The sequence below is a fragment of the Pteropus vampyrus genome, unplaced genomic scaffold, assembly GCF_000151845.1.
Source record: "Pteropus vampyrus isolate Shadow unplaced genomic scaffold, Pvam_2.0 Scaffold114, whole genome shotgun sequence".
NCBI classification, from domain to species: domain Eukaryota; kingdom Metazoa; phylum Chordata; class Mammalia; order Chiroptera; family Pteropodidae; genus Pteropus; species Pteropus vampyrus.
This window is the reverse complement of record NW_011888895.1, coordinates 358,642-380,765: the sequence shown is the minus strand read 5'-3', so window position 1 is coordinate 380,765 and position 22,124 is coordinate 358,642. Positions and strand designations below refer to the sequence as shown.

Here is a 22,124-nt window from a genome sequence, read left to right as displayed (position 1 = left end):
GCCATAGAACTTGATAGTCTCAATTTGTTACGGGGTGGGGGGTGGAGGGGAGTTCAGAGGAACAGGAAGTCGAGGAGATTAAATAGCACCAACCGGAGGGGAAAGAGAATCCACAATAAATACGAAACAGTGGGTTTCTGAAATGACCTGCAGAAATGGGGCAGGACTGCCGTCGAATGGTAATACGATGGCAGAAAGCGGACAACACAACCAAAGAAAAGAAAAACAGCAAAATTTTAACATGGCCTGCAGATCGAAGCATTGAAAAAATCTCTTAGTGCTGTTTAAATCTGTTTACCTGTTATTTCCTCTAGTCATCTGGTGAAAAAACTTTCACCAGGTTCTCCCCTGACATGGAATTTGGGGAGCAGGGACTATTTTATGCCCCTTAAATATGTTCTTTTGATTTTGTTTCCTGCTCCCCATTCCAAAGCTCTGAAGTCTAAATTAAAACAAACACTAACTTCTCCTTTTTAAGCAGTTCAAGGAACAGAACTTTTTGTTAACACAAAAAGCTCATAAGTGATTTTAAATGATAATTCTTCTGAATTAATTTCACTTTTAAATTTAATTAAAATTAATTCTATTAATTTTTGTATAACCCAAATGAACTATAAATCTCATTTTTAAAAATTTAAATCCACTAGTATATTTTTAAAAATATACTTGACTAGTATGTCCCAGAAATAAAATAAGATAAAATTATTTCATGAATTTTATCAATTAAACAACACAATAGCACTAGAGGATAGTTCTGCTTCTTCTTAATCATGACACTGCCAGTTAACCTCGTGGGACCAGGATCCAGGTTGACCACTAATTGGCATATTATAATCATGACATCAAAAGAACCTTCTCTTTCCTTAATCGCTATTGTGTAAGAAGGAAAAAGCACCTTGGAAGTGAAGTACCTTGAAAGTAAGCGGAGTAAATATTTTATGACCCAAGGGACTCTTTTGTCACTCTCTGATTTTAATTAAGAAAGAATATAGTAGAGAGAATACAAAATAAAATATTTGTAGACCAATTAGACATTCTACCAATATGCAGGTCTATTTGATTCCTACCAACAAAGAGAGGATATAGAATTAGTCCAAGTGTAGCCCAAGAATTTTCGAAATAAAAGACATTTCAACATGAGCCATGGTAATGAGAAAACTATCTTTTTTTTCTTTTTCTTTATTGAGATTTAACTGACATATAACATTGTAGTTTTGGGTATACCAGACAATTCTTGATTAATCCTGCAAATGAGGAAAGAATGAACTTGAGTAATTAAAAATTAAGGAACACCCCAGACTTCACAGAGAGGCCCCCTGTCCCCCGCAGACTTTTATCTAGAACTGCCCACAAGGAGAAAACAAAGTTACGGCTCTGCATCGTGCCAGTGCCTCACCCAACGTAAGAGGGGGCCATGACTTCAGAGAGGCCACTCACAGACTTAAGGATGGCAATGAACCTCGGAAACAATGCACAAAACCATGTGCACGTGTGCTCTCTTTTAGGGGGGAAGAGCCAGAGCGTTGGTCTTCTCATCAAGGAAGCCCTTCGCCAGAGAAAAAAGACGCAGGTGAGAGACAGGTGCAGGCCCCACACGTGTGTGCATGCGAAGATGCGAGATGACAATCCCAATGCTTTAGACTGCTCATCTTGCCCCTTAACAGGGGCTGCACCTGTGCTATTGGTCAGTGGGCCAGCACAGACGCTTCGGTTCTCACCAGCACTATGAATGAAATCTTATCCCTCTGCAAGGTGATGTGTTCGAGGGTACCCCCCCGACACACACACAGCCTACAGCAAATCAGCTCCGGTCTCTGCGCTGGAGGAGCCGAGTCTAGAGACAGACCTCAAGCAGCCATCTTCAATGACAAACCAAACGATCAGGCTGGGAACAAGGTGTTCAGAGGCTACTGGTCATACCTGGTCTTCACAGCCATGCTGAAGTGGATAAACCACTACCATGTTTATCCAAAGGCTGGTATAAGAGAGGACATTTTCTGTCTTCTCTAAATGTAAACGGCCACTAAAAAAGTACACTTTTTTTCTTTCTTGTTCTTTGGAATTAAATATCGAACCCACGATTAGGGCTCTGGGTTTGAATATGGAGATGTCAAGTAAGCATTCCCCTCTGGATTCCTGAAAATCAACCAGATGAACCAGAAAGAAAACCATGAACTCCATTCTCAGTGAAGCAAGGAGACAGTTACATGCCATGAAGTACGTGGAAGAGCCGCTGAAGAGTGAAGGCTGGACAGAGACGGGGCAGTGGACGACGGGGAAGGGGCGGGCACGGAGTCAAAAGCCGAAACGAGGCCCCAAGGCTGTGGAAATATGCTCCTGCAAGGTGAGGGCATGGGGGGAGGAACTGGTCAGGTTCTAAGGAGCATAGGAGGCCCAATGAGAAATCCTACAAATGAGCCCCACGCAGGCAGCAGGAAGCAGGAAGCAGGAAGCAGGAAGCAGGAAGCCGTCGTCTGTCTCCGCAGCAGAGGGAGGTACTGAGGCCCCCTGTACTGTGAAAACCTCCCCAGGGGCTTATCTCACCAGTGGGCGAAAAGTAAAGTCTAAAGAAACAATGCATAAAACCTCAGCAGACCTGGTCTAGGAATAAATTCATCTCCTACAAGAAGGTGACATGAAAAGAACCAGCGGACAGATAATGCGAGTAAAGATGAGAGCGGCTGGAGAGAAATCCAAGTGGCTGATGATGAGCACACAGACAGATCATGTTGCTCCTCTACTAAAGGACCCTACAGAGGCCCCCACCTCACTCGGGGTGAAGACCAGAGTCCTCCCAAAGGGGCATCTGCCCCTCCTCCTGACCCGTGAGACCTCGTCTCCTAACTCTCCCCTCGTGACTCCTCCGAGCCCTCACTGGCCTCTTGCTCTCCCTTTAACCTGCCCGCACACTCCAGCCTCAGGGCGTCTGCACATGCTCTTCCCCACACCTGGGTGCTTTTGCTCCGGATACCCACGTGGCTTGTGACAAAGATTCTCTCTTTGGCCAAACTCTACTCAGCCTCCCTTGAGCTCTTTTTCAAATAGGCCTCAACTTTTAGATTTCCATGTTCCTCTCTACTCTGTCCAACTTTAGCAAGAATGCTGCTAAGTCAGTTTAGCCGTCCTGTGTATCTGATCACCTTTGATCAGGTTCCTCGTCCTATCCTCCACCTTCCCCCAGGTGACATCTGATCACGTGGCCCACTTTCAGCAAAGCCCTTGTTAGGTCGGCTTAGTCAGACCCCAACCCCTGATGTCTCCTCTCAGTAATCTTCCATCTGCTGATGCCCACCCTGCTCCTTGGCTATCAACTCCCACCGCCCATGCCGGACTCACAGCTGAGCCTGACTTCTCCCCACAGCAAGACGCCACGCGGTCCCTACACCTTGAAGGGTCTGCTTTACTGCCTTCACAGATGTCACGAATAATTTTTTCTTTAACAACTGCTCCCTCACCTCCATTAAGTCATTGCTCAAATGACACCATTTTAGGGAGGCCTTCCCTGACCATCCCTATTCAAAACTGCCCTGCCCCTCCCCAGCACTCACGGACTCTGTTCTGTAGCACCTGTCACCTTCGAAAATACTACGTAAGTGGTTACCTATTTTATTTATTATCTGTCCCCTGGAATGTAAACTACACAGGGCAGGGGTGATCACAACAGCAGGCACCTGATGGGTGTTCACTGAACGAATAAATGGCCATCCACCAGAAAAACAGCTCCACCAAGCCAGTGAAAACTATGAACACACATTTCACCACGAATTTTTTAAATGTGATGAAGCAATTGCTTCTGTAAAGGATGAATCCAAGAGCTGAGGGATGATGAAATGGTGAGGCAACAGGAAGAGACAGAACTATCAGAAAAGAAATGGAAGGAAAAAAATAAAACCACCACAGAAAAGGAGGTAGAAATGAAAGGGGCACAAAATACACATGGAATAGATAAGAGAAAATTCAAACAAATTAAATAAAAATTTAAGAATGTAAAAGAATCACCAAAGAGATGATAAATATAAGAGATGGTGAGGAACATCCATTATATAAATAACGAAGTTCCCAAACAAGGAAACTGAAATGATGAAAAAGAACAAATATTTACTCATCTAATTTAAAAATATTAAAAGGGCAAATGAATCAGGAACGGTCAAGAAACAGGCCCACTCTAGTAAAACCATTCTACTTCAAAAAAGAAAGAATCCTTTATGAGTCAGGCAAAAAAGATCAAGTCACTTATAAGAGGGGAAAAAAATCAGCCTTCTCCACAGCCAGATGCAATTCAAAATGCAAGCACAGCGACACCCATTGCAGCGCTCAGGGAAACAGTGATCCTACGATTTTATAGCTACCCAAACAGTCAAGTATGAGGAGTTTTAAATGTGCAAAAACAAACAAACCAAACCCAAGGAACACAGCACGAAAATCCTTCTTGAGGAACTTACTAGATGGGGAACTGTAACTACCCAAGGGATGGCTAGAACTCTGTCAAAAGAACACTGAGTCCATTTCACTGTATGAGTAAGAATAAGTGATACTTGATGCTCAGGGTGAGAGAACAGAATGTAAAAGACAAGTCCTGACGGTGCAGGGATTATTTAAATAACACTAGTTGAGAGTAAGGGAGCATAAATGTAGGTGGTAGTGTGTAACGGAGTGTAAGGTGTGTGGTAGTGTAATGTAATGTCCCTATTTTTTGACAGCTGGAATTTAAAAATGTATCATTAAAGCTATGCTTTCCAATTTGATAGCCACAAGCCATATGTGGCTTAAATTTATGTTAATATTAAATAAAATTTCAAGTTTAGGTCTTCAGTAACACTACGTACACTACAAGGGTTTGAAAGCCACGTTAGGGCTGGTGGCTGTCCTAACGGACAGGGCAGATAAAACAGCACATTCACATCATCACAGACTGTTCTATTGGACAGTGCTGATTCCAAGTTACAAATCGAAGAACATAGTACAACAAAGTGAACACAGGTGAACAGCATAAAGGTAATATTTGTAAATAACTAAAATCCAATTGGTGGGAGATAAGAAAGGGAGCTGGAAAGAAGAGGAAATACACTAATTACATCATTGTTTATCGTAGGGAATCAAATAAGGTCTAAGAAGGGAACTGTTTGTAGTAGGGAGTCAATAAATAAGGTCTAAGAAGATTTAAGGCATAATAAAAAAACTGTAAGAGTAACAACTGTAACAAATAAAAGGCCAAATTATTAGAAAATTATACAAACAATATAAAGCAAACAAGATGGTAAAGAGAAAGATGTTTTAGAAGTTACTCAAAAAACAATCTCCCCAAATGACAACGAAGTGGCGATGACAGAATTAATGCCAAATGTTTGTCATATTCATAAACAGGCTAAACTGATGTCTATTAAAAAACAGATATTCAGATCACATCTCAAAGCAAAACCCAATTTTATGCTGTACAACAGAGAAGCACGTAAAAACTTTTACGTGGGGTTTTTTTGAAAAGGCTGAAGAAAGGATATGCAAAAGCAAAGAAAGAAACCATGGGTTGAAATCTTAGTATCGGACAAGCCTGAATTCAGAGAATGAGGGACTGAACAAGACACCAGAAAGCACGGCAGAATTCTAAAGGGTGCAGCTCACGGTGAAGACAGGTCGTAGTGGTACTATCTGCGGATAAAAAAACAACGTAGCAGCAGCACTCAGAAAGCAAAACTACAGGGGCGTGAGGAGGGAGGGAGTAAACACATTCGCTGCGGGGCCGTTAACTTACCCCTCTTAGATCATGACAGAAAAAGGGGACGAACAGCAGAGAGGATGCAGAAGACCTAAGTTACAAATCCGACGGGCACATGTGAAACTCTACGCCCTGAAAATTGACCACATTAGCCCATACATAAATCCAACAGTTCCTTCTTTCGGGGGGTGGGGGGACCCAAAGCAAAGTATTAATTTAATCAAGGGGGAAAAGAGGGATGCAAACACTAAGAACCAAAATAAGAAATAAGAGAGAAATATCAGTGACATAGAGGTAATTAAAAAATAATAAGAGAACACATTGTTCAACTGCATATAAATAAATCTGATAAGCTGATAAAGTGAATTGTTTTTCTAGGAAAATATAATTCACCCAAACTAACTCCAAAAGAGACATGACACCTAAGCAAATCAACCACCATAAAAAAGAGAAAATTATAATAAGTCCCTCCATAAAGCACCAGGCCCAGAGTTTCACGAGTCATTCCCAAATGTGTAAAGAACAGAAAATTCCAGTATTAAACCATTCCAAAACACAGAAAAGGAACTTCTTTTTAAATAATAAAGCAAATATAACAATGACACCAAAGACAAAATCTACACACACATAAAACTAGATTTTTCTTACTTATAAATACCGATGCAAAGGTCCTAAATCAAATATCAGCAAATACAATCCAGTAGCTACTTAGGAGAATATTATTCCATAACTATGTGAAATTTAGTCCAGGAATGTAAGGACAGTTCAATTACTGAGGGAAATTAATACAATTTACTATATTCTCTCTTCAAAGAAAATTCATACAAGCATCTCCACGATGCTGAAGTCACTTGCTAAAATTAAATACTCACTCTTGATAAAATTCTTAGTGAAAGAAGAATAGAAGGATATATCCTTAACATGACAACACATATCTACCTTAATCAAAAGCCAGCATCAAACTTCATGGGAAATGAGACAGGGTGCATTTAAGTCAGAATAAAACAAGGATGACCAACCACTAGCACCTCTGTTAATGTCCTAGAAATACCAGTTAATGCAATGAAACTAAAGGCAGAAATAAGTACGGAAATTGAAAAGGAAGAGGTAAAATAATCATTATGTGCGGATTACATGATTGTATATCTGAAAAAAACCCAAAAGAATTCACTGAAAAACTATCCATATAAATAGAATTTCAGGAAGGAAGATAACTGGGTACAAAATTAATATACATAAATCAACAAGGCATTGACGTTCAAAATAGCAATAAGACGCACTAGAAGAAATGACTATTTTTAAAAGCAACAAAAAAGTTACAATATCATAGATCGATTTAACAGGATATGTCTAAAACTCTGATATGACAAAAACTTAAAACATGGCAGAAGGGCACAAAAGAAAACATGAACAAAGCCAAACTATGTTTTTGAACAGGAGGGTGTAACACTCAACATTTCCACGGTCCCTAAGTCAGTCGATAAAGGCAACGCAATCCTAAAGAACATAACATTAGAATTGTTTTTTTTTTGGGGGGGGAGGGGGCTGAAACAGACTAGACAAGCTGATTATAGGGTTCATAAAGAATAATAAATTTTGAAAAAATAAACAAGAGAGACTAGCCCTATGAGATATTAAAATACCACAATAATTTACAAAGTGGTACAGGACATGTGCAGGCTGAAAGGTCAACAGAAGAGAATGAAAAGCCCAGAAATAGACCAAGTAGTATGGGAAATTAACAGATGATAAAGGCAGCATTTTAAAACCAAAAGGAAAAGGAAGAATATTTATTTAATCAACGATACTGGGAAAACTGGCCAAAGAACTGGGGGGGGAAAAAAAAAAAAGATGAAGTTGGGTCCATTCTGCAAACCTCTGCACACAAAAAGTTCTCAACGCACCAAAGGTAAAAACTGAAATAACAAAGTTTTAGAAGAAAGCACAGAGAGTGATTTTTATCATATCAAAGTGGGGGGAAAGGCCTTTCTATGAGTGAGTCAAAACTCTGAATAAATATGACTACAAATGTGACCAAAAATAGTTTCATGAAAGTGATTTTGAGCAATATCAACTAAGGAACTATCCGTAACTTAAAAAAAAAAAAAAAGAAAGAAAATCATAAACAACCCAATGAAATATGTAAAGAACAGGTAAATGATAAGGATGTAGTTCACAGAATCAAGAAAATGCAAATTGCTCCTAACCTCATGAAAATATACTCAATCTCAATAACATGAGAAATGCTCATTAAAACTAACCTAAATGCCATTTTCCACCTATCAGATTAGATTTTCCACCTATAAGGACATAGTTCACAGAATCAAGAAAACGCAAATTGCTCCTAACCTCATGAAAATATACTCATTCTCAATAACATGAGAAATGCTCATTAAAACTAACTTAAATGCCATTTTCCACCTATCAGATTAACAGGGATGAAAAAAATTGATCACATTATGCAGGGGGTGGGCAGGGCAACAAGCACTCTCATACATTGCGGGGGGAGGGTGGACATCTATAATATCATAACCTTGTAAGGGGCGTTTGGCAATACAAAAAACATTTTACAAACACATGGGCCCAGCAAATCCACTTCTAGGAATTTCTCTCAGATACGTATAGACATGTAAAATGACTTAAGAACATAACTGATTGCAAGACTGTTGTAATAACAAAAGACTAAACAGCCGAAATTCCAACAATAGACTCGTGGTTTCTCCCTTTAATAGTATTGTGGAAATCACTCACATTAGTGTACATATGTATTCTTTTTTTTTAATTCTACATATCATACCATTTGTGCAAAAAGGGGAGAAAAAGAACATTTGTACATATTTACATGTATAAGGATAAAATATTTTTGGTAGGAATCACAAGAAATTGAGAGCTTTGGGTTGCCCAATAGAAGAGGACTTGCAGGGTAGCGGGGGGTAGATGCATCCATCTTGAAACTCACAAATTTTGAATCATGTGAATTAATTAACTATTAACAGAGTAAATCAACTTTTAAATTAGATCAATCTCAGAATGAGTGGCCTCCAGATCTGAATATACAAAATTCTAAGCCCTTGAATTTTTATAACCTAAGGGCATTGTGGTCTTCCTCTGGGAAAGATGTCAAGATCGTCACATTTCTCTGCATTAGCTCTTGCTTTGGACTTGAATACAGTCCAGAGAAGTGACAGCCTTTTAGTTAACGCCTCAGCCATTCTCTCTCCAATATCTTTTGCTTTCTGATGGTCCCAGCAGCAGGATGAGCTGTGACACCCATCACTGTCCCCAGGAGTCCTCTGTGTATCTGAACAAGTCTCCTTCTGTCCTGACATTTCAGTAACACTTACAACCACCTGGGAGTCTCACACCACATTTAGTTGGAGATCTTGTACACACCAAGAGTGCACTGCCCTGAATTTACCGACAGGGACTCAGATGCACTAAGTAGTTAACTAACATTTTAAAAAAATCACAAGGCAAGTCACTGAGCTAGGCAGAAAAACACAAGTTAGACAATCAACTGCCTGTTGAAACACTCTCGTCTCTCTAGTGGCACTTAGAGACCCATTCGGTTGGAAAATGAAAATCAGACACATTAAAGAGATTGTGACTTGTTAGGTATCCCCCACCTCCACTATTCTTTATAACAATTTTTCTCCATCTTGTTTAAAAAATACAAGATCACCCGATATTTCTCCATGTAGTAAATAATGGCAAACATTATGTGGCGTTGACTACAGTTCTAGAAAGGAGAATTTTGAAGAGAATGCATCGTTAAAACTGAGGCAATGCTACCTAGCAATCCCATTTCTAGATTTTACTAAGTGAAATGAAAGATTATATTCTCACAAAAATCTGCTCACCAACGTTTCTAGTAGCTAGCTTTGCTCAAAATCACCCAAATGTCCTTCAGAGGCTGAATGAACCATGGCCCATCCATTCAAGACGATTCTAAAAGACGACATCCAAAGACGACTCAGCAAAAAAAAAAAAGACTGACCTACTCTCATGCACTACAGCTCAAATGACTCTCAAAGGCATAGTGCTAAGTGATAGGGCCAGATTCAAAAGCCTGCAGATTGCGTCATCGTATTTATGCCATTTATACGACACTCTGGAAAAGGCCAACTATTGGGATGGAAACGAGATCCGTGTTTGCCAGGACTGGGGGCATTGACAACAAAGGGCACGAGGAAATCTGGGGGGTGACACAGCTGTTCCATACCTTGACTGTGATGGAGGTCACAGTTGCAAACTCTATGCTGAAAAGAGTGATCTACTGCATGCGACGCACGTCAGTTAAAAAAACGCAGAGACAATCAGTGCAGTAGTAACACTGATTCCTGCTTAGCATGAGCAGCGGTGTAAACGCCAAGTCAAACGTGCTGACAAAAACCACGATCATTGTCCGATGGAGATACCTCTGAAATCCCTAGTTCTGAAACCTTCTTGAGAGTCTGGAAAAGAAACCTGGGTCACTAAGCAAGCTGGGAAGAAAGAGGCAAAATGAGATTGCCAACGCTAGTCACAAAAAGTAAAAATAAAAGCCAGTAGAGCTGGCCCTCGAACAAGGCAGGTTTGAGCTGTACGGGTTCATGGGTTCACGTTCATGCAGGTTTTTCAGTAAATGCACAGATGCGTCCACGCCCCTGGCTGGGAAGCCCCAGACTCCGTGTGCTGCAGTATGCGTTCTACATCAGGGTCCTGAGCAACCCCCGTTTGCTGTCTGCTGGGGGTCCTGGTACCAATCCCTCGAGGATACTGAAGGATGGCTGTAGTTAGGTTTTGGGGAGTCCCAAGTTCTATGTGGAATTTCGACTGCCCCCAGCCCCTGCCCTGTTCATGGGTCGACTGTAGGTGCGGGAGAGTTGAGTCCTGGCGAGCCGTGTTGTTTCAGGGTTAGAGAGCAGAGTTATGGGTTCATGTCGATGACTGGATTTCAGATTTCAGCATCATTAAAACTCACGGAACGTCTAGAATGTGGACACTGCTTTGGAACTACCGGCGTGACAGTCAGGACTCCAGCCTAGAAACAAGTGTTAGTGGCTCCGATCACAGAGTCTGGCCTAACTACACGCCAAAGTTATGACCATGGAGCACAGGGAGCCAGCCAAAGAACGTGACCCGAATGGCCACCAAACCGAAATCTCGGTCGGGGTGAACGGGTATAAACGGGAACAACAGTGCAGCACCCCCATCCGAGGCGCGGCCAGGCGCAGGCAAACCCCAGGGCTGGCGGTGACAGCCGAGGCCAGCGGCGCACGCAGCCGCTCACGGGAGCGCAGGGGCGGTTCTTCTGCCTCGGGCTAGTCCGGTGGCCCAGGGCTCACTGGCCATGGCCACTAAGAACCCACTGTGGGAGCTGGGGCTGCCGAGTGACATCCTGCAGCGTGCTTATGGGGCAGTGGGGGAGGGGCAGAGGAGTCTCGGCTCCCACTGGGACTCCTTCACACTGCCTGAATCTTCTTAGCAAGAAAAATGTAACTTACAAAACTAACACGAGTACTTTTAAAAGGTCCAAAACGTGTGGTTGAATTAACTTTTTTTAAATTATAAAGTTTATTTATTTTTTTTACTTATTATTGAAGGGGAGAATTTCTGCCCTCCTACCCCTTACTTTTCCTTCGATGGCACTTCTGTTTCTTTCCCAAAGATGATTTGGGATTTAGAGTAATGGCCTTAAATGATCTTTTCTAATAAAACACAGGAAGGGCCGGTTTTGGTTACCATCAAGCCTGGTGTGTGACAGTAAAACCGTAAGCAGAAGTAAGAACCTCACCATGGGGGCGGGGTGGGGAGGACACTGAACCCGGCCATCATTGGGAAGCACGTGCACCCACGCTGCACACCACAACCTGCCTGGCACTAGCTGGCCAGCGGGTGTGACCTTCAGTTTCTCGGAGGCAAGTTCTTTGCGAGCATCTGCGATCCAGAGCCAGAATGGCTTAACCAGGCAGTTTCCTGTCAAGAGCCAGAGGTGACAATCTCATTGCCCTCCCGAGTTTCAACATCAGGAGGGAGAACCGCACTAAAGGTGGCCCAACCCCACCAGTTTCTGCGGCACTTGCTGGCCCAGGAACCCCAGGTGGGCAGTCTGTCAATTTGGCAAAAGTCAGTCCTTGATAACCAAGGATGGTGGGTCTACCGTCTGTGTCGAGTCGGAGGCTACCTTTTTTGGTTTAAATACTCCAGCAAATAAATCCAAAATGTTTTAAGCCTAGTTGCATGCACTGCATCACGTCAAAAAGTTAACAGTCTGTAAGCTTGGTGCAGACAAAATAAAATAGGTTGATAGGAAAAGTTCAACCTGGTGGCTCCACAGATTATTACGTCCGGCAACTGGCACTTTTCACACTGTGAACTGCTGAGTTCTGGCCTGTGCGGATGCCTAGGCAGCCACTTTGGGATCCGAGGAAGAGTCAGGGAGGGCGGGGAGGGAGCCACTTCAAATGGAAATGCTCTGCTTCTACCTGCTTGTAAGACAAACTTTCAGTAACTATTACATTTATAAAAACTGATACATTAGAGTTCTATATAAGATTTTATTTAATAAAAGTTTCATTGCTTAAATTTTTTTTTTGGAAAAATCTTTATTCTAAACAAACAATACTGTTCATTTTCTTGAGCCGTTTGTGAAGAAACACCCACGTTCACTTGAGAGAGGAAAGGTGAGATGTATTCTCCATCGCCCTGAGAAAGGCTCCACTTCTCTGTGCCTAAACTGCCTTCTGCCCACAAGTGAGAGGGCAGGCTGCCCCCCCGGTTCAGGCAGACCTCGGAGACACTGTGGGTTCGGTCCAGGGCACCGCAACAAAGCAAGTCACACGAATGTTTTGGATTCCCAGTGCACAGACATTATGTTTGCACTACTCTATAGCCTTTTAAGTGTGTAATAGCATTATGCCTAAAAAAATGAGGTACATACCTTAATTAAAAATACTTTATTGCTAAAAAATGCTGATCATCATCTGAGCCTTCAGCAAGTCATCATCTTTTTGCTGAGGAAGGGTCTGGCCTCCATGTCGGTGGCTGCTGACTGACCAGGGTGGAGGCTGCTGAAGGTTGGGGGCTGTGGCCATTTCTTGAAATAAGACAACAATGAAGTTTGTTGACTTTTCCTTTCACAAACGATTTTTTTCTGTAACACGCAATATTGTTTGAAAGCATTTTATCCACAGTAGAATTTTTCAAAATTGGCGCCAGTCCCCTCAAACCCTGCTGCTGCTTTCTCCACTAAGGTTATGCGATATTCTAAATCCTTTGTGATTTCAATAATTGTCACAGAATCTCCATCAGTAGATTCCATTGCTTTCTTTGCTCATCCATAAGAAGCAACTATGAAAGTTTTATCATGAGACAGCAGCAGTTCAGTCCCATCTTCGGGCTCCCCTTCTAATGCTCTGCAGTTACTTCCTCCACCGAAGTCTTGAACCCCTCAAAGTCACCCGTGAGAGTAGGAATCAACTTCTTCCAAACTTCTAAGGCTGACATTTTGACATGTGCTGTCAGCCAGGCTCTGTTGTTCCATTTACAGAGCTCAGGCAGAGGAAATTCAGCATAATTCCTAAGGGCCCTGGGACTTTGGGAGTGGTAAAGTGAGCACTGGCTTCGACTTAAAGTCACGGCTGCTTTAGTTCCTAAGAAGAGAGTCGACCTGTCCTTTGAAGCCAGGCACTGACTTCTCCTCTCTAGCTATGAAGGTCCTAGATGGCACTGTCTGCCAATATAAGGCTGTTTTGTCCATACTGAAAATCTGTGGTTTAGTGCAGCCACCTTCGTTAATTATCTTAGCCGGGTCTTCTGGGTAACTTGCTGCAGCTTCTGCATCAGCACTTGCTGCTTCACCTTGCACTTGAATGTTATGGAGATGGCTTCTCTCCTTAAATCTCATGAACCAACCCCAGCCAGCTTCATACTTTTCTTCTGCAGCTTCCTAGCCTGTCTCAGCTTCATAGAAATGAAGAGAGTTAGGGCCCTGCTCTGGATTGGGCTGTGGCTTAAGGGCATGTTGTGGCTGGTTTGCTCTTCTCTCCAGACCACTGAGACCTCCTCCATGTCAGCAGTAAGGCGGTTTCACTTTCTTATCGTTCGTGTGTTCCCTGGAGGAGCTCTTTTAATTCCCTTCAAGAACTTTTCTTCACACTTACAACTTGGCTGTTTGGCATAAGAGGCTTAGTTGTGAGCCCGTCTCGGCTTCTTACGCGCCTTCCCCACTGAGCTGAATCATCTCTAACTTCTGATTTGAAGTGAGAGACATGGACCCCTTTCACTTGAACACTTAGAGGCCACTGTGGGGTTATATGGCCCAATTTCGATATTGTCATTTCTCGAGGAATCGGGAGGCCTGAGGACAGGGAGAGAGGTGGGTGGACAGCCAGCTGGTAGAGCAGTTGGAGCACACACGACGTTGACCCACCAAGTTCGCTGTCTCATATGGACACAGTCTGTGGTGCCCCAAAACAATTACAGAGTAACATCAAAGTTCCTTGATCACATATTAGCATGACAAATATAATAATAATAATGAAAAAGCCTGAGATATTGCAAGAATTACCAAAATGTGGCAGAGACCTGAAGCGAGCAAATGCTGTTGGAGAAACAATGCCAAATGACTTGCTCAATGCAGAGCTGCCACAAAACTTTAATTTGTTTAAAAAAAAAAAAATGCAGTGTCTGCAAAGCGCAATAAAGTGAAGCACAGTAAGATGAAGTACAACTATACAGACAATAACAGACAAGAAGAGGATCGTGAGCTGGGCTCCCGCAGGAACCATGACTGGGCCGGAAGCAAGCCACCACACTGACTGACCTCCCTAAACTATCCATCCAAACAGGGCAAAGTTTATTTCTGAGCTTCGGAACATCGTGCTTTTCCTGTTCGCATAATATTGTCAGTGGTCGATTTGTTAATGTTCTTCCGAGACAGTTCGGCCTGAGTGTGCTCACGGGGGAGGGGGGCTGCCAGCCCACCCCGCCGACGGCTAGGCTGGCGAGTCTGTTCTGTGAACAGAACCTGGACCCGAGAACACTACCCGGGGGTGGGGGTGGAGGCACAGGCTCGCTTGGTAAGGGAACTGCAGACACATGTAACAACTGCCTGATGAAAAAGGCTGAATGAGATGAAGAGGCACTCAGAGCTGGGGGTTCAAAACTCCCAAGTGCAGCTGGACTGACCGTGGACGCAGATGGAAGGTTGGCTTCCGCTGACGACTCGCATGGAGCCTGCCCGTGCTGAGGGCAGGCAGCAAGGGGTGAAAGAGGGGTCTGGAGAGAACGGGGAGCAGAGGTGCAAGAACAGTGATGGGGGGCCCCGGAGAGATCCGCTTAGCCCAAAAGAAAGTGTGGAGTGAGAGGGCGCAAGGTTCAGAGGTGTAGGAGGACGGGGCGGGGGAGTGGGGGTGGGGAGGGGTGGCAGGGGAAGGAAGAGAGCAGCCGCGAACTCCCTGGCAGGCTGAGAGCTGGGACCACCTACAGAACAGACCCGCTCTCCCGATTCTGTAGAGGGAAAGGAGTCGATGAGGGGAAACGAGGTGCCGTCTGCACAAGGCCTGCCTGTGCGCAGCACGGCTGGGCGTTCTGACTGGGGGACGAGCGCCGCGGGTCCTGGGAGGCCAAGACTGCAGGTGTCAGCCCACAGGGACGGCATGGCTGGCTGAACCAGGATGACATGAGGTCAAGAGGTCTAGACTGATGACTCAAGGTCAGGAGGTCTGGACTGGGGACTCGGCATCAAGAGGAAGGCAGAAAAGGCCAACTACCCTGCCAAAGTCCGAGAGGCCTGCCAGGGTCCAAGGGTGCCCGTGACATGCTGAGACGTGTCCAGCTGCTGAAGAGTCCACGAATCAACAGACCCACAGGCAAGCTTTACCGACGTCCCGGCCAGCACAAAATCTGCTCCACCGGACGGCAAGTGGAGAACTACACAGATAATTGACTGCACCCCAGTTTTCCAACGGGCTTGGATAATTCTGAAAATACCTCTCATATGCTACACAGGGGTGAGGGTATGATTTAGGAGACAAGTCTTTGCAGGAGAATTAGATTATTCGTGAGAACAGAGACTCGCTTAAAGTTTAGATGACTGTTTTCCTAAAAGGTTCATACGTGCCACAAAATGAGATCCCTCCTAGTTCAGAGGTCCACATTTTTACCCCTTAAGTACTCACCACAGCATTCACTGTAACTGACCATTCGTGTATGGAGAATCCAGCGGTACGAAGTAGAACAGTTAGGCTTTTCTCCATACTATTCTAGCTTTGCAATTTCTCTTCATAATAATGAACCGTTATGTACAGGATTTTTCCTTTTTAATATTTTTAACAGGAAATGAATGCAAGCCAAGTAAGACAAATGCAAATCTAGAGGTTCTTGTGGCGACAGTGCTTAAATCCCTTATCACTGAAACCTGGCTATGCTGGGGAGGAAATCTCTTATTTATGTTTTTCACAACCATAATATTTAACAGTGTCATTTTCAGGAGTACCTGTGCCAGGATTAAAGGATGTAAAACAGTGAATTTGTAAAAACAAACGAATTATATTTACATTACAAAACGATGTACTGCAGGGTTCTTTTAACCAATAAGCTCCTCCAGTGCACTGAAAATATAACAATTTACAATGCATTTGAGTCCAACTTTTTGATGAAGAACAGATCTCCTACACCAAGCAAAGAAGTACACAGCAATACCAAAACCACACTCAGCTTTCAGTGCCCAAAACGCTATCACCACTGGCCCTTCTTCCTCCAAGGCCACCGTGGAGAGCCAGCCACCTAGCAGCCTGCAGAGCACCGGACAGGCGCTCACCGTGCGTGCCATCTGCAGGGCCCACGAACCACCTGATCAACACTGGGGCGGACAGAGCAATTCTGAGTATAAAAAGACACGGAAAAGCCTAACAGTACCACGACCACCGCCATTTGAGCCCCCACTGTGGGTCAGAACCTGTAATAAATGTTTTGTTTTGTTTTTTTCAGTTAAGCTGACATACAATGTTACATTAGTTTCATCTGTGCAACAGGGCGATCAGACATTTAAATGCCTTACAAAGTGATCCCCCCGCTAAGCCTAGTGCCCACCTGGCACCATACGTAGTTATTACAGGATTATTGGCTATATTCCCTGTGCTGTACTTCACATTCCCAGGACTATTTTTATAACTGGCAATTTGTACTTTATAACAAGTGTCTTAAAACACAACAAACCCTTTGAGTGGGTACCATCTCCATCCTACAGATGAGAATTAAGACCCAGACAAGGCACACAGAGTCCTGAATTTGGGAATAAAAAGGCAATTTCGAATATTCGCTCTTATCAGTGCCTTGGCATGTCATTGAATTCTCTGCGCCTTAGGCTTCTCACCGTAAAGTGAAGGGAAATGCCACCGCTTTGGCATCTGTGAGGATTAAAGCACTGTGACTTGCAAAGGGCTATGGTAGTTTACGTTACTATAGAACAATATTAGTTAAGTCCTCTTTTGGGAAATCATCGCTTTTGCTGGAAATATGGAATTAGGGACTTTCTATCACATGCTTGATCATCTCATACCATCTATAGGGCTTTGAAAACACAAGTCACGTTTCCGGCCTCAGTGGGAGGGGCCCTCAGGTACTGTGCTTGCCACCAACGAGCCAGATCTTTAGTGACTGAATCTTTACCAGTGCTGTTGAGATGTTGAGATGTACAGAGAAAACTTACATTTCAAACTAGTTCAAGCATCGGCGCCTCGACAAAGCTCCCAAAGAGCCCTCTCCCCTGCGATGACAATACCCAGCCTTGTGCCCTTCATATGCCACACATAGTTTATCACATTTTGTTTTCCATATTTACCTACCTATCTCTCTACTAGGCCTCAAAAGATCAAGAGACATTGGTGGAATTAATTTGTTTTGGTTAAATAACAATCTAAGAATGAGACTAATGAAGATGTGATAAGGAAAAGTATCCAAGACAAAGAAAGATATACTGTTAAGCAAAAAGAACAAGCTTGTGTGTGTGTGTATGTGCGCGCACGTGCGCGCGCACACACGTGCACATGTACACCCGTTATTCAGAGGAAATGTCGGGAATAGGACACAAAGTTCAGTGGGTACCTCCCCGGACAGAAAAGAGGGTTGGCAAGAGGAAGGAGGACCTGACTTGTCAATTCCGGCCTTATGTAAAAGCTTAATTGTTAACTTGGCGTGCATTATATTTCCATTTTTTTAATGATTCAACTGTGATTTAAAAAAAAAACCACATCAATTTTCAATGAGTGTTCTTTTCTAGGAAAACACGCAAATGTCAATCTTAAACCCAAGCATAACTTAGGCTCTCTGGTGTCCACAGAATCAAAGTCATTTTCAAATGCTTCTACAACAACTATGACTGAAAAGCACAGTAACAAAATCAGCACATTTTCTGAGAAGTCACAGCGGTTTTTAGATTGAAATATTACAGCTATTTACATCACTTTTAGGAAAGTAATAACAACTATTTCTACTTTAAAAATTCCTCCATTTTGCATAAAAATGGCCAGTATAATAGGGAGGGGTCATAATGATGGACACACTTTGAAATCTAACTGACCTGCATTGAAATCCAGGGTCTGTCATTAGCTGGATCATCTTGGGCAAGTTCCTCAACCTGGCTAGGCCTCAGTTTCCTCATCAGTAAAATGGGAGTGATGCTGCCTGGCCGACAAAACCCCACACCAGTGTTTGCCAAGTACCTCCAACAGAGCATAAGACTGCTTTATGCGATTACATGGACAAACACGTCTCATCTGAATGACATATCACCTAAGGATCAGGCTAACATAGGTGGCAGCCACCTCAAGCGAACCATGAGAATTACAGGTACTGTGCTTGCCACCGATGAGTCAAATCTTTAGTAACTGAATCTTTACCAGTGCTGTTGAGATGTACAGAGAAAACTGAAAACTTTTATGTTATTACTTCCGCCTACAGCCAGCTACAAGAAGGGAGGGTGGGACAGGCCACCCCTTGCCAATCATTGTGCATGAAACACGCACTGTCCAAAGGCACTGAGACCTTAGGAAATGGCTAGAGCGCAGGTGTTGTGCCCTGTGGCTTTTGGGGCGGCGGTGTGACTGTTTTGCCTGTGTTCTCCCTCTCTTGTGTCTCAGATCTTGTGGTGTCTCATGTGAGACAGACACATACGTTCATGTGTATACTTCTGTCAACTGATTAATCTGTTTAATAACTTTTTCTGGCTTTCTTAAAAAAATATAGCAACCATCTATTCATAAGTTGTATCGGTTTTTCTTTTACGATCACCATAAGTCACCATATAAAGTCTCCTTTTAAAATGCATTTAGTATAGTAACTGCATTAGCGTAAAATGCATGAGCGACCGAAGTGTAAGAGCGACCGAAGACTGAGAAACACTTCCAAAAGCCAACAACTGGTCCTGATAATGACACCGAAAAAATGTGCACAAGATGGGCATAGCTGACACCAACTTCGGTTGTGCCACCCACAGGGACTGGTCCTAACTGTGTAAAACTTCTGGCTGAGTCAACTTTATGACTCCACTTCTTGCGTTTTTTTCTAAATGTACTTTTCATTATTTGTACCACATTTTAAACCACAGAAAACATCTCAGCATCTCAACTGGAGTAACATCTCTGAACGGAATGTGCTAACTTTTTAATGAAATAAGTATTAAAGCGAAATGTATATAGTCTTCAGTCACTGCCTCTCCTAATTCTTATTTTAAATTTCCAAGCTACAGAAAAATCATGAGAATACAAAGTAGAGGAGAAACTGAAAGCATCATACACTGTGGTGGAGTGCAAAGTGTTATAGTTGCTTTGGAAAACTCGGTCTTCAAAAAGTTAAAAATGAAATTACCATGTCATCAGGCAATTCTACTGCTTGGTATCTATCCAAGAGAAATGAAAACATATGGTCACACAAAAACTTGTACTAAAATGTTCATAGCAGCATTAGTCCCAATAGCCAAAAAGTGGAAACAACCCAAATGTCAACAGATGAATGGATAAGCTGTGGTCTATCCATACAATGGAATATTATTCAGCCATAAAAAGCAATGAGGAACTGATTCCTGCTACATGTACGGACACTGAAAACAATTATGCTAAGTGAAAGAAGCCAGACACTAACGCCACATATTGTACGATTTCATTTATATGGAATGTCCAGAATAGGCGAATCCATAGACAGAAAGTAGATTGTGATTGCCAAGGGTTAAGAGGAAGGGGAGACTGAGGAGTAGTGGCTGCTAATGGGTATGGGGTTTCTTTTAGGGTGATAAAAATGTTCTCAAATTAGATGGTGATGATTCCACAACTCTGTGAATATAGTAAAACCGCTGAATTCCACACTTTAAAAGGGTGAATATTATAGTATGTGAATTAGATCTCAATAAAGATGTTATTTAAAATACAAAGTAGACCCATATAGCTTTCAGTTAGTCACCGATGATTAATATTTTGCCACATCTGCTTTTTCTCCTCACATGTGGAAGTGCACGCATGTGTACACACAATTTATGTCTGGACCATTTAAAATTTAATAATTGTGTAACCTAACTCTTAAATATGTCAAAATTCTTCCAGATAACCCAAATATAAATATCACACTTGGGAAATTTAACACCAATACAAAACTATTATATAATAGTCCATGTTCTAATTTATCAAAAATTATCCATTGTATTTGATTATCATCCCCCTTTAGTCTTTTTTAATCTAGAAAAATTCCTGTTTTCATGACATTGACATTTTTTAAGGATCCAGTCCAATTATTTCACAGAATGGCCCTAATATTGGACATGCCTGATTGTTTCCTTATGAACTGATTTAGGTAAACATTTTTGGCAGATATACTGCACAGGCTGAGCTGTATCCTTCTCAATGTACCATGCCAGAACCCTCTATTATGACGCCAGAACATGTCGATCTCATTAGTGGTGATGGGAAGGTGATCTTCACCTTGGTCTTGGTTAGGGTGGGGACTACCAGATTCCTCCATTTTATCTTTTTTTTTATGCCTACAGCACCCAGTCTTCCTAGATGGTCTCCCATCCAAGTACTAACCAGACCCGACCCTGCTTAGCTTCTGAGATCAGACGGCTGTGTTCAGCGTAGCATGGCTGTAGACACAGATTCCTCTATTTTAAAGATAGCTTCCTCTCTTTGCAATTAAGGTGACAATTTGAGTCTGTGTAAACATCAGGTTTCCCCAATTATTTTGCACCCAAAGCTTTTAGCATACATTCATGATCTCTGCCTGGTAGTCTATCTCTTTTGAAACCAAGCTGCATTCATGTGACTAACCACTACTCTCATTTTATTCCAGAGTGTGAGAGCAAACTGTGATTTCAACCCTGGCTGCACATTAAAATCAGTTCTCTATGGATGAGACCTGGACAATCATATTTTTAAATTCCCCAGGATGACTGATTCTGATAGAGTAAGATTCACTTTGCAAATAAGGGAACTGAGGCCCGAGGAGGTTAAGTAGCCAGTGGCACAAAACTTGTTCATGGTATAGTTAAGATTTTTTTTTGGAGGGCCTGCAATTTAATATGTCATTCCTTCTGTGTGTTATTCAAAGAATAAAACCTGAGATATGAGAAACTTTTGTATAGTGCTAGCGCTGAGCAGGCCTGAAATCTCTCTTTCCGTTCTGAAGGTGAATTCTGCCTTTCATTCGTTAGAGCTTTGCAGTCACCTTAGGATTGAGAGAACGGGTCGCTTGGTTACCGAGCTCCTCCGCCCTCGGTGCTCACTGTCACAGCTCAAGCCCGGGACCCGAGCCGGAGCCGGATGTTCGGGCGGATGGGGCTGCAGTTCCGGTTGCGGACCCTAAGCCCACAAGACTCCGAACACAGGGCGACTCCGTTGGGGGCGTCTCGGTAGGGCAGCCGTCCGCGTGGACGACGCACCTGGGGGAGACGCCCCTGCCCCGCCCAGGGACACCCAGAGTGAGTGAGGTCCTGGAAGTGACAAAACCTGCAGGCCCGCCCACTCCACTTACCCCGGCGTGATAAACCTTATTCGCTCTTTTAATCTTAATGTCCAAGGAGGTCCCCATCTCGAAAACTCCGCAGCAAGCGCCACTTCCTGCCGCACGTGACCCGAGGAGGCCCCGCCCCTTTCTCCTCCGCCGGGCCTGGCGTCACGTGACCTCCCGCCCGCCTCCTTCCGGCGCAGGGGCGGAGCTTAGCGCGGGCCGAAGGACTGTCACTCGTCCTGCCCCCGCCGGTCGAGAGGGCCGAGATCAGGTAGCCCCACCCCTTCCGTAAAGACAATCAAAACGCCGGAAATGTCCTCCTTCCCGCCCGTTGACCAGCGGGAGGGGCGGCTCCCGACAGGCTGTGCGGCGCGGAGGCGCTACGCTGTTTCCTCTAAGGCGGTGGGGACTGGAGTCTGCGTCCTCTCTGGTC

General features: G+C 43.4%; 1 protein-coding gene across 1 annotated transcript in view; it reads right to left on the bottom strand.

Annotated features, from left to right (window-relative positions):
* Positions 1-22,096, bottom strand: part of DSCR3 (DSCR3 arrestin fold containing) — a 40,904-nt gene extending 18,808 nt beyond the window's left edge. Inside the window, exon 1 of the mRNA XM_011365630.2 lies at positions 21,716-22,096. Within this exon, the coding sequence (XP_011363932.1) occupies positions 21,716-21,772 (57 nt within the window). The 5' untranslated portion in view covers positions 21,773-22,096. The remainder of the gene's footprint in view (positions 1-21,715) is intronic.
* Between the last annotated feature and the right edge of the window lie 28 nt (positions 22,097-22,124).